Source organism: Bactrocera dorsalis, chromosome 5, assembly GCF_023373825.1.
Source record: "Bactrocera dorsalis isolate Fly_Bdor chromosome 5, ASM2337382v1, whole genome shotgun sequence".
Classification (NCBI taxonomy): domain Eukaryota; kingdom Metazoa; phylum Arthropoda; class Insecta; order Diptera; family Tephritidae; genus Bactrocera; species Bactrocera dorsalis.
Genome location: NC_064307.1, coordinates 57,871,542 through 57,888,262, shown reverse-complemented (window position 1 = coordinate 57,888,262; position 16,721 = coordinate 57,871,542). Strand labels below are relative to the sequence as shown.

At 32.4% G+C, this 16,721-nt stretch overlaps 1 protein-coding gene across 2 annotated transcripts in view; it reads left to right on the top strand.

Moving 5' to 3' along the window:
* Positions 1-1,095: 1,095 nt before the first annotated feature.
* Positions 1,096-16,721, top strand: part of LOC105224739 (ATP-binding cassette subfamily G member 4) — a 31,454-nt gene continuing 15,828 nt past the window's right edge. Inside the window, exons 1-2 of one of the 2 annotated variants that reach the window (XM_049457006.1) lie at positions 1,096-2,334; positions 10,700-11,032. In XM_049457006.1, the coding sequence (XP_049312963.1) occupies positions 10,948-11,032 (85 nt within the window). In that variant the 5' untranslated portion in view covers positions 1,096-2,334; positions 10,700-10,947. Of the gene's footprint in view, positions 2,335-6,276; positions 6,406-10,699; positions 11,033-16,721 lie in introns of those variants that run through there. The other variant, XM_049457007.1, reaches the window with a different exon arrangement.

Below are 16,721 nucleotides of genomic sequence, written 5' to 3'. Positions count from 1 at the left end.
TACACAAAAAAAATTTTGAAAGAAAATATTAAATATTTTTGAAATGACAAGCGATCTCCGGCGGCGCCAAAAAAAAGGTCCTCCACTGCTGCCATGATTGCAGCCTTCTCTGTTGATAAAACCTAAAAAAAAACTCCCGTTAAACTAAAACATATTGCAGAGAACGTTTATCATAGACAGAGAACGTTTATCATAGAGAAGGTTCAAGAGAAGAAATAGTGCAAAATGCAAACAAATTTGAGTATCACCGGAAACCTCGGCATAAGCCCTGTATCTGTTTTTGCGATAACAAATGAACCTTTGAAGGGTATTATAGTGCAACCGAAGTTAACGTTTTGGCTTGTTTGGTTTTTTATTAATAAAACCGCCATATCTTCATGTCAATAAACTAACCTAAAAATATACATATGTATGTATATATATACATACTTATGAATAGTATCATTAGACGATATATATTGTGTAAGAGTGTGTATTAACATAAATAACTGAATAAAGAAAAGATTTCATTAGATTTCTTTGAAATTAAAATGAGAATAGTATATAAGAAAAATACAAAAACAAATTGAATGAAAATAAATTACTTTGAGTTTGCCGGTAATTGCGGAAATTTTCGCACGCATACCTTTCTTTCGCGCTTCTCCACCTACTCCGAGGCATAGTTGTTGTGTGTGTATATTTTTTACGATTTCATTTTCTGACATTGTGTCCGCGCCATAAACAATTTTTGCTTGTTTGTTTATTTGTATTATATACTTACACACACATTTTCAATTATTATTTTTACGTATTTATTTTGTTTTGCATATTCGCTTTCGCTGTTGACAACAAAAACAAAGCTGATTTAAATAATAACAAACGAAAACAGAACAACTGTTGCCGCTGTTTATGTAGCAAGTGTTGTTGCTGCTGACAACCCCAAACTCCCCAATGACCACTGTTTTCTGTGCGAAACAACTACAAACAATAACATAGGCAAAAGCAGAAAGAAGCAGCAACAGCAACGGCAGCGGCAATGCTCGTCGCGACGCAACCGCATGTGCTGGCTGTTGTGGTCTGGCACATCGACTTTTGGCGGCGAGCTCCAACTTCGACCGAATTCATTCGCATTCGTGCTTCACAGTGGAGCGGATGGAAACGCGCATGTAAGGGAATAACACAATAGTATCAAGCGAGTTACGATAAACGAATCCTTTAAATTTTGTTTTTGTTACTGCCATAAAGGAGAGTGTATAATACGTAAATGAAAAAAAAATTAAAAATAAAATTACAAATGAAAATAATGAATAATTAAAAATAGGAGTGATTTAAGAAAAACACATACTTATGTATATGCGATACTTTGCCGTTAGTTTTTTTCGAATAGCAAGTTTGTTTAACTAATTCTAATTTAAACGTATTAAATTAATGAGTTTTTGGAAGCAAAGTGCACACCGAAAGCGATCTTGAATTAATAAAAAAAAACAATTATTATTATAGACTAAAATAAAAAAAGATAAAAAATAAATATCTTTATAAAAAGTTAATTATTGACAGCAAATAATAAAAATACATATGAAATAAAAATTGTGTTATTAACGGAAAATAATAAACATGTATAAACATGCACATAACATCCGCATAACTTATGTTAAAAAGGAAAATAAACGAGCCAAGAAACAGCTTTGAACTGCATTCGATTTATGGTTGAGAACAGTTTATAAAACAATGTAACATTATAAATTGTCAACAACAATTGTTCATAAAAGTAATTGATACATGTAAAAAGGTGTTTTTTTAATAAAGAAACCAAAAAAAAGAACTATCTTCAGTAAAAAACAGCGCTAAAAATTGCCACACAACAAAAATAAATTTATCGCTTATTATCGTCACACAAACCACCTGTAGAACAAGAAAATCAATTAACAACTATATGAAATGTGTAAAAATATGAAGGCCGAAACCTTACTTGTAATTAAAATTCAAGCAGTGTGATTTGTAATAAAAATTTGCATTAGAAATTTAAACAAAAAATATCTGTATTAGCGAAAACAGTTGCTTTTAACGATTTAAAGTTCAAAGCCTTTGATGCATAAAAATCGTATAATTTAGCTTTTTGCTGGAGAAATAACCATTAAAATTTGTTTTGGCGTGCAATGTACCGATAAAATCTGGCAAAAAACTTTGTGTTTTTGAAATCACAAATAAATAAATTTAAAATATATAAGTAAGTAAGTGCTAAACAACAACTGTTGAAATTCAAACCGGCTACGATTTTGTGTGGGAAGCTGCAAAAAATTACGTTTTAAGATACAGATTGGAACGGGTATATTGAAAGGAGCTTTGATTGAGAAAGTAAGTGTCTCCAGAAAAGTATTAAGATTGCAATATATAAAAAATAATGACATCGTAATAAATAATGGTTACTGTCTAATTAAGTATACAGTTTTTAAACATAAAATCAAAAATATAATATAATACTAGAAATAAAAAATAAATGTATCTTTTTATTAGAAACTTTAATTTTTTCACACATAACATTTTTTGTATTATTTGTGTAACTCATATCGAATAAGAATTTTCGTTTAAGTTATTATAAATGCATATGCCACAATAATAAAAAATAGTTAATTTGAAAGGTATTAAACACACTAATTTTCATATATTTTTAATAGGTAATTATATTTGATTTTATTGGAAGGTAGTAAACATCGCCTATCGTAACAGAATTGAGTTTTGGTTTTACTTTATTATTGAGAAACACTTTTTGCTGCAAAAGTACACTTTTCGGCACTGAAAGGTCTAATGATGTAATAATTTTACTTTCTAAATCGAATTGAAACACAGATTATGTGTGAAGTGACAAATCAATTCCTTTCGATCTTCAAAAGTATCGATCGAATTGATATGCAGCACTTATTTTAATACTCTATTGTGAATAACTTTTAATTTAAAATAAATTGATTTAAATATTTATACTTAAATATTTAATATAAGGTTAGGTTATGTAACAAAATGTACTTAATGAACTCATCGCCTGCGATTCCTTGATCCTTATACCCGAAAGTTTGTCAAGAAGGAAATTTAGAAGACCCTTCTCTCCGTTTTTATGACTGTATATACGCGAACTTGTTCCTCAGTTTTTGAGATATCGATTTGAAATTTTGCACATACCATTTTCTCCCCGAGAAGCTCATTTGCCGGATCCGCCTATATCGAATCCCTATAGCAAATAGCCGCCATACAAACTAACGGTCAGAATTCAGTGCTTGCATTGAAAATTTGTTCATTTGACGAGATGTCTTCACAAAATTCGGCCTGTCTGAGGAAATTGTTCAGATTGGATAACTATAGCATATTGGCTGCCATACCAACTGAACGTTGCGAATCAAGTTCTTGTAAATAATCTTTTGTATTTGTAAAGGGTATTATTACTTTTTTGTGTTTTTTTGTATGAATGTATGACGATAAAAGTTTACTGACATAATTTCGCTTTTAAATTTGCTGGAGAAGTAATAATATTATTGTGGTCATCAGCGTTATTAACACACCCATACACAACCCTTTAATTGTTTCATAGCTTAACAATTAAAACGGGTAATTGCCGTGTAAGCTTATTTTTCAAAAATCATGTTTATTTTGAAGTAAATAAATTATGCGCACGTTGGCGTTAGCACTCTTAAGCTCTCATTGTAAATATTCTGACTCTTTTCCCGGAACTAAGAGACGCCTATCACGATAAAAAATTAAAATTACAAATAAAAAAATTCCTAATTGTAAGTGTGTGACTTTGATTTGGTAGGCGATTAGAGCAACCAAAGGCAAGTCTACAATATATTTTTTTTTATAACAGCGATGACTCGACGGAACATGTTGAAGCTGAAAAAAGCTCTTTCTGTGTTTTGGAAGCGGTTTCAAGCAAAACATTAAAAGGTTGCGTAATATATTAATTAAAGTGGATTGTAATTTTCAATACTCACGATTATTTAGGATTATTTGCGTTAGACACTTTATTGTATCGTGCGCCTTTTAATATCTACGTTCAAATATTCTGATTGCACAGCTTTTAACTGCGGATGCAATAATTCCCAATAATTATTCTGACTCCATTACAGCTGTGTAAATAGTAATGTTAGATTATAAGCGGTGTTTAATGACTACTCTCACGTACAGATGTATACATACGTGTATAGTAGACAATGTACAATTAGCAGCTGATGTTACATAATTATGTATCGACACACCTTCATTTTTGTTTACAACTAAAGTCAAAGCTTAACTCCGTTCCGCTCAATTTCTCGCACAGCAATTAAATATAACGGTAGATGCAGTAACGAGTATACACTTCGTACTTAATAATGAATAATTACTAATTTGCATGTGTGAACTCATCGCTTAAACATACTTGACTAATAAGAAAATAATTTAATGTTCTAATAAAGCATTTTACCACATGAGACAATTAATTCATACAATATATGTATGTAGTTATTAATTATAACTATATATATACGTAATAACTGTTATGTAATAATTACATATGCATATATCAAGTGACTTCTAATTATTTAATTACACACCGTTTGACGGTACATTCAATACCTCCAATAAACTGTTAAACATGTTAACATTCCTATATTATGTTAAAATACGTACATAAGTATGTTAAAAAGTCGTTCAAATGACTCGGCAAATTTTAACCTTCCGCAATTGCTTCACTGTGGCGAAATATTTTGGTAAACTTCTAGAAATTTTTGATGGAGTAGGAAATACAAGTGGACTTTGATTATATTGCTTCAGCTTTAAGAATCTTTTTTGTATAATCAATTTATTTTCCATGCTCAATCCAGCTCTAAAATTTTCGTAAGTCATTCACTTCACTTTGCGTATTAATATTCATTTTATTTTTTTTTAATAATTTTTTTCTATATTCATGCGTCTTTGTTAATTAATGTCTGCGAAATGATCATGTTTGCATATTATTAACAATTTTATGCTTCAGAATATGCGTAAAAAATATTTGTTGTACTATTTATCACACACACATAATACACATTTGTTTATGCCTATCAGAGCTTACATTTTGCGTAGAAAGAGGAATACTCTTTTAACGTCACAAAAACGGGTTTGAGTGAATTTTGGTGAAATACGTACTTTAATTGATGAAATTAGATAAAATAAAAACAAAACAAAAAATCAATAAAAAAATTAAAAACAAAAAATAAACATAAAAATAATAATAAACTAAAAAAAATATAATAAAATCATAAAAAATAATATGTACAAATTAATGTAAAGTACAATTAAAATTTAAAATAAGACAAATAAAATTCAAAAACTAAACAAACAAGGCAAATATTTCTATATAATCTACTATTTTGAAAAGTTTTTCTTGTTTTCATATTATTTTAAGTTTCTGGGCTGTAGGGCAGCTGCGGAAGCAATGGGATGCCGGCATTGGCTGCGATGTCTTGTCGGACGCAACTGACCCTTCGTTTGAGTTTCTCGAGGACTTCCACATAAAACTTGCCGTTGACGGTTTGTCCAAGGGGAATAAATTGGACGATACTTTAGATTATAAAGAAGAAGAAAAAGAGGATTAATTTTTTCGCATAATTGAACACGGTGACTTGTAATAGGAAAATATATGCAATTGGCGGTTTTACTATTTTATCATAATAGTTAATGAGATTTTTCAATTGCTTCTATGATTAAATTCTATTTAATTGTACCCGTCTTGGAGACTTATACTAGTTGTGTGTTCGATACAATTCTATTTGATTATGACAGCCATCTACTTGATTATACATGTCTATGTATATGTGTTGGTTCAATTCTCCTTGGTTATGCCAGTCTATAAGATTTATACCAGTTCTTTGTATGCTTAGTTTCTACTTCATTGTTCTCGTCTATGAGATTTATAAGGTTTACATTGTGTACCCAGAAACTGTAAATAAAACGAAAAATATTTAATTAATCATCAATATTTATTTTGTCGCCTTCAATGTAATTCCCACATCCCCGCGAGATGTTATACACTTATGGCAACGATCTTTCCAGTCCTCGAAACACTTTTCTTTCGAACTTTTGGGGATGTACTTCAGCTTTTTGAGCGAATTGTGTTTTATCTATTCAGTCGACAGGAAACGGCTGCTCATTGGCAGTTATAATGATCTCCGTGAATGTGGGATCGGAACTCGCACGATCAAGCATGTCCAAAGAGACCTGTTTACGGTACTCCTTTTGAAAGAAAATTCTGATTTATCCGGACGAGTCGAGTAAGAACGCGTCTCAAACCCAAAGTATCCATCAAAATCATTCGAACGGACTTGTGAGAGATGTCGAGCTCTCTTGCCATCTCTCCAACACTATCCTGACGATTTATCATTTACTCGGGGAACTTCCGGGTGCTTCTTTTGTAACAATGTAAGTTTATGTAATTTTTACGAGTTGTTTATTCCATTACCTACTCAACAAGGTCTGGGAAGTAAAAACGGCTTATGTTTGTTACAAAACGCAAGACAAACTGAAGCAACGATCAGAAATGTTCTACTTACGTATCTTTTTATGCATGTACTTGTATATATTTATAGATATGTGTATATAGGAACATATAGAAATTTATTTGAGTGTTTGCATATTGTAGATGACTACGCACTATTTTCTATAAATAACCGCAGCTTTTTTAATGGATATAAGTAGTTAAAAGCCCCATAAAAACAATGTGTGGAGGCAAAATCAAAGGACAGCTGAAGATAGCGTGGCATGATTGGGCATAATAGCGCGGCTTCAAAGTACATTTCTGAGAAATGGACAAAAGGTATTTTCAGTAAATGACGTGACATAAAGATTTTTTGAAGGTAGTAAGGAATTTGTGTTTAACAAAATGAAAAGTAAAAGAGGCAAAATTAATTGGTATAAAGTGCCAATATCTTAATGAGGCACTAAAATATAAAAATAAACTTTCTGGATACATTTAAGTTCACTATTGGAAAATATATGAGTTAAAAGCAGAAGTTCCCCACAATTAAAGGAGGAGCAAAGAAATTAAAAAAGCAAAGCTTTAATTTATGCAAATGCGTAATCGAACGAATAATTCGAAAAGTTTTACTTCAAACCACTGGAATATTCTGCATAATCATTGTCTGAAACATATTTACAAACAATGTATTCTCATATCTGTTATAAATGCTGTCTCGCTTAAGTGTCAAAGCAATAAACTAATTAAAAATCCTAGAATTGTATTGAATATTCATCCATAAAATGTTTACCGGTTATTAGAAAAGGCTTAACCAAAACTTGTTTCAACGGAAAGGAAAATTACAGCAGTCGAGAGACTTACGCCAAACCGGAAAGAGCCGGGTGGAAAAATACCAAACAATATTCCAAAAAACAAGAAGTCGAAAATGTTTGGTATTACTGACCTAAGACTCGCTTTCGCTATGCTGTTCACTATTGATACCGCAAATTAAAAATCAGGCAGCCGTTTTAGCAACCGGCTAGAAAAATAAAAACACACTTTATACATGCGCATATTTAATGAGGTGTCAGTAATGACAGCTAGACATGAATCACACGTTGCTTCGGCGCTACCCGGCTTGACTTGACTGCTTGGGCAGATAAAGAATTATGATTTATTTGCGAATGGCAAAGAAGAATAATAAAATATATATGTATATGTATGTTGACATGTGTACCAAGTATATTTGTATCATTTTTTAGATAGATGCCGGGAGATAGAAAGTAAGAGACTTTTTAGGTTATTAAGTCGCACGCCAAATGCAAACATGCGTTGTAAATATGTAAATAAATATTTACTTATTATAAATTAGTATTTGTATTAAGCAATAAAGATTTTTATTTATTCCTACTTAATTGGATACATACAAGTATATACATGGAAAATCGTCTCTAGCTGCTTGTGGTGCCAATAATATGTTATGCCATAATGAAAATGTTTTGCTTTAGATTAACAGTTAGTACTTGTATGCTAATTGTACTAGTTTACAGACATCACTTAATTAGCAAGCTGTCAACGACAGATTACTGGTAGGAGTAGTTTTCTTTTAAAAACCTGTTTCTAAAATGGAAATGAATATCAAATGTAATACAGTGTAATTTTTTTGCAAAGTAGTGTAGGCGTTAAAAAATAAACACATAACTTTAAATACATTTATTTAATTTAAAGAATAAAACTCTTCACATGTGCTTCTTTGATCGAGCAGTGTGAATCGCAGCTTTATGCTATAGTGATCCGAACTCAACATTTTGTTTGGAGATTTTAGTGCTGAATTTCGTGAAATAAAAAAAGTTTTTTATTTGTTAGCGTCTCTTCGTCCTTAGGGCAAACCTGTTGAATATGTCTTATCCAGCTTCTCGAGGTTTTTTATTGCAAACAAGTTCTCGGCAGCGTCTCAGAGGGCTAACTCATCCCTCTAATCTTCAGTACCTAGATCATACATATGTACCATATATCTTCCTTTTTGATTGCCTCTTTACACAGTTTTGCTCAGTGAAATACGCCCTGTTAAGAAAGCATTAGGAGTTCTTTATTTCCCCTCTCATCCCCCGCTTATATGGAATACAGGTAATTTTTTTTCCTAGGTTTGTACAACTGTCCTTAATTGTGATGCCATAAATTAGCGTGATCTGTCAACCAGTCTGTTTACAGCAGCTGTTTATGTCAGTCGACCTCAGTAGTGTTTGTCGAATTTTACAAAATTTTTAACGTATTTGTGTTAAACAAATATCATTGAGCAAGCACAGTATTCACTTGATTTACCTTCGTGTAATTTCTGGCTCCGAGTACACCTCGCGAAGATCAAATTGGTCGATTATGGTACGAATCGCTGCCCCACCAACCGTATTCTCTACATTTAGCTAAATTCCAGTATATATCTATTGGGCTAAAAAAGTTGGAGACTCTCTGAATCATGTGTATGGCGCCAAGAGGAGGTTATGTTGATAACTAAATCCCATTTTTTACAAAATTTTCTCATTTCATTTCTAAGGTCATCTTTATGGAATAGTCTTCGTAATATATAGCCCAGCGCTCAGACAGTTTAATCTGATATTAATCGCATATACTTAATTTAAATTTTTATAAGCTGTCTGGCAAGAAAGACTTTCTCAAAGTGATTCACAAGAAAAAATTTAATTTTAAATTCAGACAATGCGTTCAAAAAAATAAATAAGGTAAAACCTGTTTAATCACAAATTAAATAAAAATTTGAGTTTGAGTTTGCTGAATAGCCAGAAGTCACACTGAGCAAAGTCAGGCGAATCATCGTTTTTGCTCCACGATATTGGTTGAAAATTTGGTGAAAAAATCACGAAGAATCAATTTAGCATGCGACTGTGCATTATCGTGGCACAAAAATCAAGAGTTGTCGGTCCTTAATTACGGTACTGTTTTACAAATAGCTTCGCGCAAACGACGCTTGACACTCAAATAGTTTCACTTGTTGACAGTTTGGCCGGTCGGAAGGAATTCGGAGTGCACCACACCGCGATAATCGAAGAACCTGCTTTGACGTGTTTTTTTCGGCATCAGCTCACCTTTGCCTCAATATTCGTCAGATCTCGTCTGTTTCCGGGTGGTAAGCGTTGATTCAAGACTCATCGCCAGCAATAATACGTTACATGGTAATCGGAAAGCGTTGTTTCACAGAAGTTCACGCTACGCTGTTTTTCGAAAAAATTTAACAATTTTAGAACCAATCTTGCTTTCACTTTTCTTAGGCCCAAGTGATCTTTTAAAATGGTTTTCACTGATCTCTCCGATATTCCACTAAGATCTCTGACTGTTAATCGTCGATTCTCAAGCACCAATTCCTTTATTTTATTGATATGTTGATCAGCACTCCTTGTATTTTGAAGTTCTAAAGTCAGTTTAAAAATCTCTAATAGTTTATATGAAGCAACCTATTATTTGAGGACTTACATGTGTTTACTTACGTTTCAATTAGAACTTTGCATTACTAAGCGGTTTTTAAATTTATTTTTATATAATTTAGAGAAAAAAGTAAAAAAAAAATTAACCTCAAAGCTTATAGTGTATGTATTTAGACTACATGAGCTTAATTAAATATTTGCTTTTCCCTTCAAAGCTACTTCATTATACAATACCAACAGAGAATGTTATTGACATTCGTACTAGTTCGGAACTAATGCTAATAAAATTTCACTCTCTGTTTTATTCACATGCTCTAGACCTAGTTTACATGAGTAGTGTTAATGTTATGCAATAATGTTAGCTTCTTAAATATAAAAACGTTCATTTCAAAATAATTTAAATAGGTTACGCTTACGCATGACTTTGTAATCGTCTAGATAATTGTTTAAAATAATCGATTTGTTTGGAAATTTTTGATATGGTGGAATCGAAATTCATATTTGCCATACACTCACTTGAATCATTTAGGTATTGCGTATTATGACGGTTTAAGCTGTTGCTGTATCTTTGCCCGTGACTGTTCATTAGTAATACATAAGTACATATATGTATATACATATGTATCTACTAGCTTACACAGGTATATGTACATACATATGTACACATATGTACATATATTGCACATACTTTATTTTATATAACTTGAGACCTATACATACTTATTCAACATTTATTCATAGAATAGAAAGTTTCATATTAACATTGACGATAAATTATATAAAATACTCTAAAATTACTATGTGTTCGCATTTGTTTTACTTACAGCTCATACTTTACACTTCTGAACACATTTTTAAGTACTTTAATGCAACATTTTGAAAGCGCAACACGTTTCACCGAAAAGGTAAATTGAGCGATAACAGAAAATTGAGTAAAGCGACAAAAAAAAATTAAATGCGGCGTTAGAAAAATAACATTCCAATCATATTTCAACAACCACAATAACAACAAGTTATTGCGCAAAATACATACATACATAAATAAAGTGTAGACGAGACATCGTAGCCGCAACGATGGAGCATAACGCCTGTCTGAAGCCATCGAAAGATGTCGAATTTCAAGATGTTTACTACACCGTTAAGGAGCGCAAACATTACAGTGAGTATTTTCATTTACTTAACTCTTGTATTGAAGTAGGAAAAATAAATAAATTGTGGTAAAATGTTGGTGGTAAGGAAATGGCGAGTTTTTCGTGTGCTGCATTGTGGTGTTACACAAGAATTGTTGCCGTAAAATAAATATTAACTGTGAAAATTACATAAAAAAATGTTTACATAATAATTCAGTTTCAGCAAAAGATGGAAATTGCACATATGAACTTCTTAAAAACATTATAACAATTTCTAAAAAATTTTGATCAATCATAAAATTAGTTTTTGAGATTCTATACTTCATTTAAGCACTATGGGCAAACATATAATTCGCTTGACATTTTTTGTCATTATTTTGAAATTATAAATTAAACATTTATTTTCAAATGCCAATCACGTATGAAATTAACTGGACGACATTTTATTAGCCCGTAATTCAAGCGGTAATTTATCAGTTATGGCACGTTTCGCTCTGTGTGTGGCCTTATTAGCATAAACAAATAATTTTTGTGTTTGAGATTTAAAAGACAGCACTTCATTGGACTGAAAACGTCATAGTGATGTGCAATGAATTTAATTGTTGAGTAAAGGGGTTGGTCAAGTTTATTTTAGAACCTGGCAGTTAAACAACTTAATTATACCATGAACCGGGTCACGATGCTATGAAGTTAATAATACCTGGAAGGAAACATCAACAGTATTCAACAGTTCAATTTTTAGACATATTGTTCATATTGGAATACTATAGCCAAGTATATTATAATTGAATAAGAACTTGTAATAAAAAGTTTTCTACTAATTTTCTCTCAGAAGTACATACATACATACATGCATACATATGTATTTCTATTAGCTTTTACTATCAAAGCAGTTGAGCGTTTGACAGATTGACCAGAATTCACATATAGAAGAGTAAGTTCTGGCAGAGAGAGACGCTTATTGTGTGTTTTGCATCACCAATTTCAATAATCAAAAAACTGCTTTACAAGATTGTTAACGAAGTTCTGGCACAATAATGGCAAATGTTTTCATACTGCTAACAACACCGGTTGTAGGTTCCCTGGTATGGTAGAATAGAAAAATGTGATTTCTTAGAGTGACCGTAGAAACCTGTTGTCATATTTTTGAGAAAACCATCTTTTTAAATTATTTCCTTATACTTATATAGGGTGATTTTTTAAGAGCTTGATAACTTTTTTTAAAAAAAAACGCATAAAATTTGCAAAATCTCATCGGTTCTTTATTTGAAACGTTAGATTGGTTCATGACATTTACTTTTTGAAGATAATTTCATTTAAATGTTGACCGCGGCTGCGTCTTAGGTGGTCCATTCGGAAAGTCCAATTTTGGGCAACTTTTTCGAGCATTTCGGCCGGAATAGCCCGAATTTCTTCGGAAATGTTGTCTTCCAAAGCTGGAATAGTTGCTGGCTTATTTCTGTAGACTTTAGACTTGACGTAGCCCCACAAAAAATAGTCTAAAGGCGTTAAATCGCATGATCTTGGTGGCCAACTTACGGGTCCATTTCTTGAGATGAATTGTTGTCCGAAGTTTTCCCTCAAAATGGCCATAGAATCGCGAGCTGTGTGGCATGTAGCGCCATCTTGTTGAAACCACATGTCAACCAAGTTCAGTTCTTCCATTTTTGGCAACAAAAAGTTTGTTAGCATCGAACGATAGCGATCGCCATTCACCGTAACGTTGCGTCCAACAGCATCTTTGAAAAAATACGGTCCAATGATTCCACCAGCGTACAAACCACACCAAACAGTGCATTTTTCGGGATGCATGGGCAGTTCTTGAACGGCTTCTGGTTGCTCTTCACCCCAAATGCGGCAATTTTGCTTATTTACGTAGCCATTCAACCAGAAATGAGCCTCATCGCTGAACAAAACACGCGCGCGAAACACATTTCGAACCGAACACTGATTTTGGTAATAAAATTCAATGATTTGCAAGCGTTGCTCGTTAGTAAGTCTATTCATGATGAAATGTCAAAGCATACTGAGCATCTTTCTCTTTGACACCATGTCTGAAATCCCACGTGATCTGTCAAATACTAATGCATGAAAATCCTAACCTCAAAAAAATCACCCGTTACATATATTTTGCATGAAAAGGAACTCTCAGAGCCCTTCAGGAGCGATATGAAGCCGGTTGAATTCGTCACACATTTCCAATTAAAAGTTTTTTTTTTACTTTTTAGGAGTACTTTGACTGAAGTAAACATTAATCCGTGACGCCCTTTCTTAAGGAGTTATACATATATAGTAAGAAGGCTAGAAAATGTGAATTTTGTAATAATTTTTTCTGAGAAAACTTTTAAATTTCTTGAACCGAAAATGTGTACACATATTATGGTACTTTTTAACAGTGTCTTAGTAATACTAAAAATATTTATTTGGAAAGTAACTACAACTGATCACCGGAAGTCATCTCAACAAAGACGTTTTGCGGTGACCACTATAGTAAGTAAGGCTAAATGTAGTAATTAATCGAAGAAGTAGGCAAAATAATATTTTTTGACATAATGGCGGTTTCTCAAGAAAATCGATTTTTGACCACAATTTTGGCCTTAAATTGTTTATAAAAAAAAATATATATATTTATAGATGAGAAAAAATATATTATTAAAAGCCATAGAAAAAACCCATTTTCGCCCTATATCTTGTACACTTTTTACACAATTTTCAGGAATTGCTGCTCGAATTGGAGTTTTTAAATACCATTTTTGAAAATTTGGAGAAATAAAAGTATTTGTTACATTCAAAGCATAGAGAAACTGTGAAAGTTAAACTGTGCCGCCCCCCAAGACGTTGCGTCCGGGGCGACGGCCCCCTTCGACAAGCCGCTATACCATTTTAGTGAGGCATCCGCATACTCTCTTGCATGAATTAAACTTGATAACTTTGTTGTTGCTTTTACATGTAATATTTTTATACCCTGAACAGGGTATATTAAGTTTGTCACGATGTTTGTAACACCCAGAAGGAAGCGTCGGAGACCCTATAAAGTATATATATAAATGATTAGTATGTTGAGCTGAGTCGATTTAGCCATGTCCGTCTGTGTGTCTGTCTGTATATATACGAACTAGTCCCTCAGTTTTTAAGATATCCTTTTGAAATTTTGCAAACGTCATTTTCTCTTCAAGAAGTTGCTCATTTGTCGGAACGGCCGATATCGGACCACTATAGCATATAGCTGCCATACAAACTGGACGATCGGAATCAAGTTCTTGTATGGAAAACTTTCACATTTGACAAGCTATATTCACGAAATTTGGTATAGATTATTTTTTAAGGCAACAATGTAATTTCCGTAGAAATTGTTCAGATCGAATTACTATAGCATATAGCTGCCATACAAACTGAACAGATAGTTACGAACAGAAATGCACCTGTGAAGGGTATTTAGCTTCGGTGCAACCGAAGTTAACGTTTTTTCTTGTTTGACATGAAAACAGAAGCAAGCCGAGAAATTGTGTATTGAAAACAGCTTGCGTCTCTTTGCAAGGCAAAAATCTCGATTGTCTTGTCTTGAGCGCTTGTGGTGTATAAAGAAATGTTTTTAACAGTATTTTTAATATTTTTTGTCTATAAAGATGCTTCATTATTATTAAAAGACTAATTATTTGCTCATTTGCAAACTTTGCTACTGTCACATATAAAATTAATTTACTTAACTTACAACTTTGCTACTGTCAGCTGTACCGTGATATTAGTGTCACAACTTACTATATAATTAATTATAAGGAAATAAGGCAATTTGTATTAAAAATGCAAACTAAAAGGCAATCACATCGCGTTATGAAATGTTGTAAATGTTATATGTGTATGTATATATGTATATGCTAAATATAAACTACTTCTAAAAGAAATGCACGTGCCGTGACAACATTAAGCTTATAATTTTCTTTATCTTAAACTGTCTAATTCAATTAAACGTTCGTGTTCAACGCTTAGCACATGCTGCCGACAAAGTATCTTGCTTCATGCAGTTCAAAGTAAGAACTACTTATACATGCAATTTGTATTAATTAATATAGTCATCATTATGATAGAATTTTTTTCCTGCTTCTCATTTGACAGCCGTCTAAATTATAATTATAATCCATAACTCGTGGGATTAACCGCTTAAAGCTTGCAGAATAATAATGCTTGCATAAATATTGCAATTTAATTTGCCTATAAATATCTATTATATTGTATGTACATAGCACATTATATACATATGTATACAAGTATATACACATATAGTCATATACTCATCTTTCAGCACACCACACAAATCTTTGTGAGTAAGCGTGGAAACAAACTATTTAGTATATGTGATAAAATAATCTTAACGACAATGTTTTATGGCGTATAAATTACAATAATTAATAAATTGCAATACTGGCTAGTGTGTACTATTTTTTTAATGCCTACTTTTTAAATAAATGCAATCTGTATATAATTTATATTATTGTGGGCTGAATTCAAGTTTTAACTTTTTTGCTTAACACTACAGTGTATTCTGTGCAAAAAGTACTCGAAAAATTTACTAAAAGCTTGGTCTCATAATTTGTTATACCCTGAACAGGGTGTATTAAGTTTGCCACAAGGTTAGTAACACCCGGAAGGACATACCGAAGATCCTCTAAAGTATATGTATGTAAATGATTAGCGTGACGAGCTAAGTTTATTTATGGTCACGTCCATCTGCTTATACAATATATACGCGAATTAGTCTTTCAGTTTTCAGTTGTCGATCCGAAATTTTCCATATGCCTTTTTCTCTCCATAATATGTCAATGTCGCAACACTATCTCAAAAAGCTGCCGTACTAATTATCCGATCAGTATAAAGTTCTTGTAATCAACGCTTTTTTTGGATTGGGCAAAGCACATATAAATTCCAATCGTCGGGCATGCTTTCGTTCGACAATATTCTACAAAGAAGCTGATGAATGCTTCTTATAATTTCTTCGCCGCCGTATTTGAATACCTCGGACGGCAATCCATCGGCCCCCGCCGCTTTGTGGTCCTTGAGATGAACTTCTTCATCGTCGGGCAATGGGACAACCGCTCCATCATCATCGTTTGGGTAATCGAGTTCACCATGACCTGGTGTTAAGATTTCACTGCCATTCAGCAGGTTGGAGAAGAGTTCCCTCCATAATTTCAGTATGCTCTTGGCATCAGTCACTAAGCCACCTTTGGAGGTTCTACAAGAGTATGCTCCGGTCTTGAAAACTTTTTATAGTCGCCATATCTTTTCTTAGAATTTTCGATACAAGGAATATCATTATAAATTATACAAGATAATGAATGACTAACTTTAGTATAACCTTGCATCAAAAACACATTTTCGTAAAAAATTACATATGTATATGATAATTTCACAAAAAGGAAAGATTAACTTATTTAGTTAATACATACTCCATTTTATAATTGTGCTCGTCCCTAATTGTATTATGTAATGTATTGCATGACTGCGATAAATAAAATTACGAGCTGGTGTTGAAACAATTATGAAACCTTTAATCAGTGTTAAATTAATGGGTAAAGAAACTACGCCTTGTTATATGAGTGTCAGTTATCTCAGCTCTAATAAAACTCTGTTATTACTCGTATAAAATTTGCATTTATTTAAATGCTTTTCTATTTCTATTAACGGCTTTTGTAATAATGAAGCAACTAATTTTCCTATTAT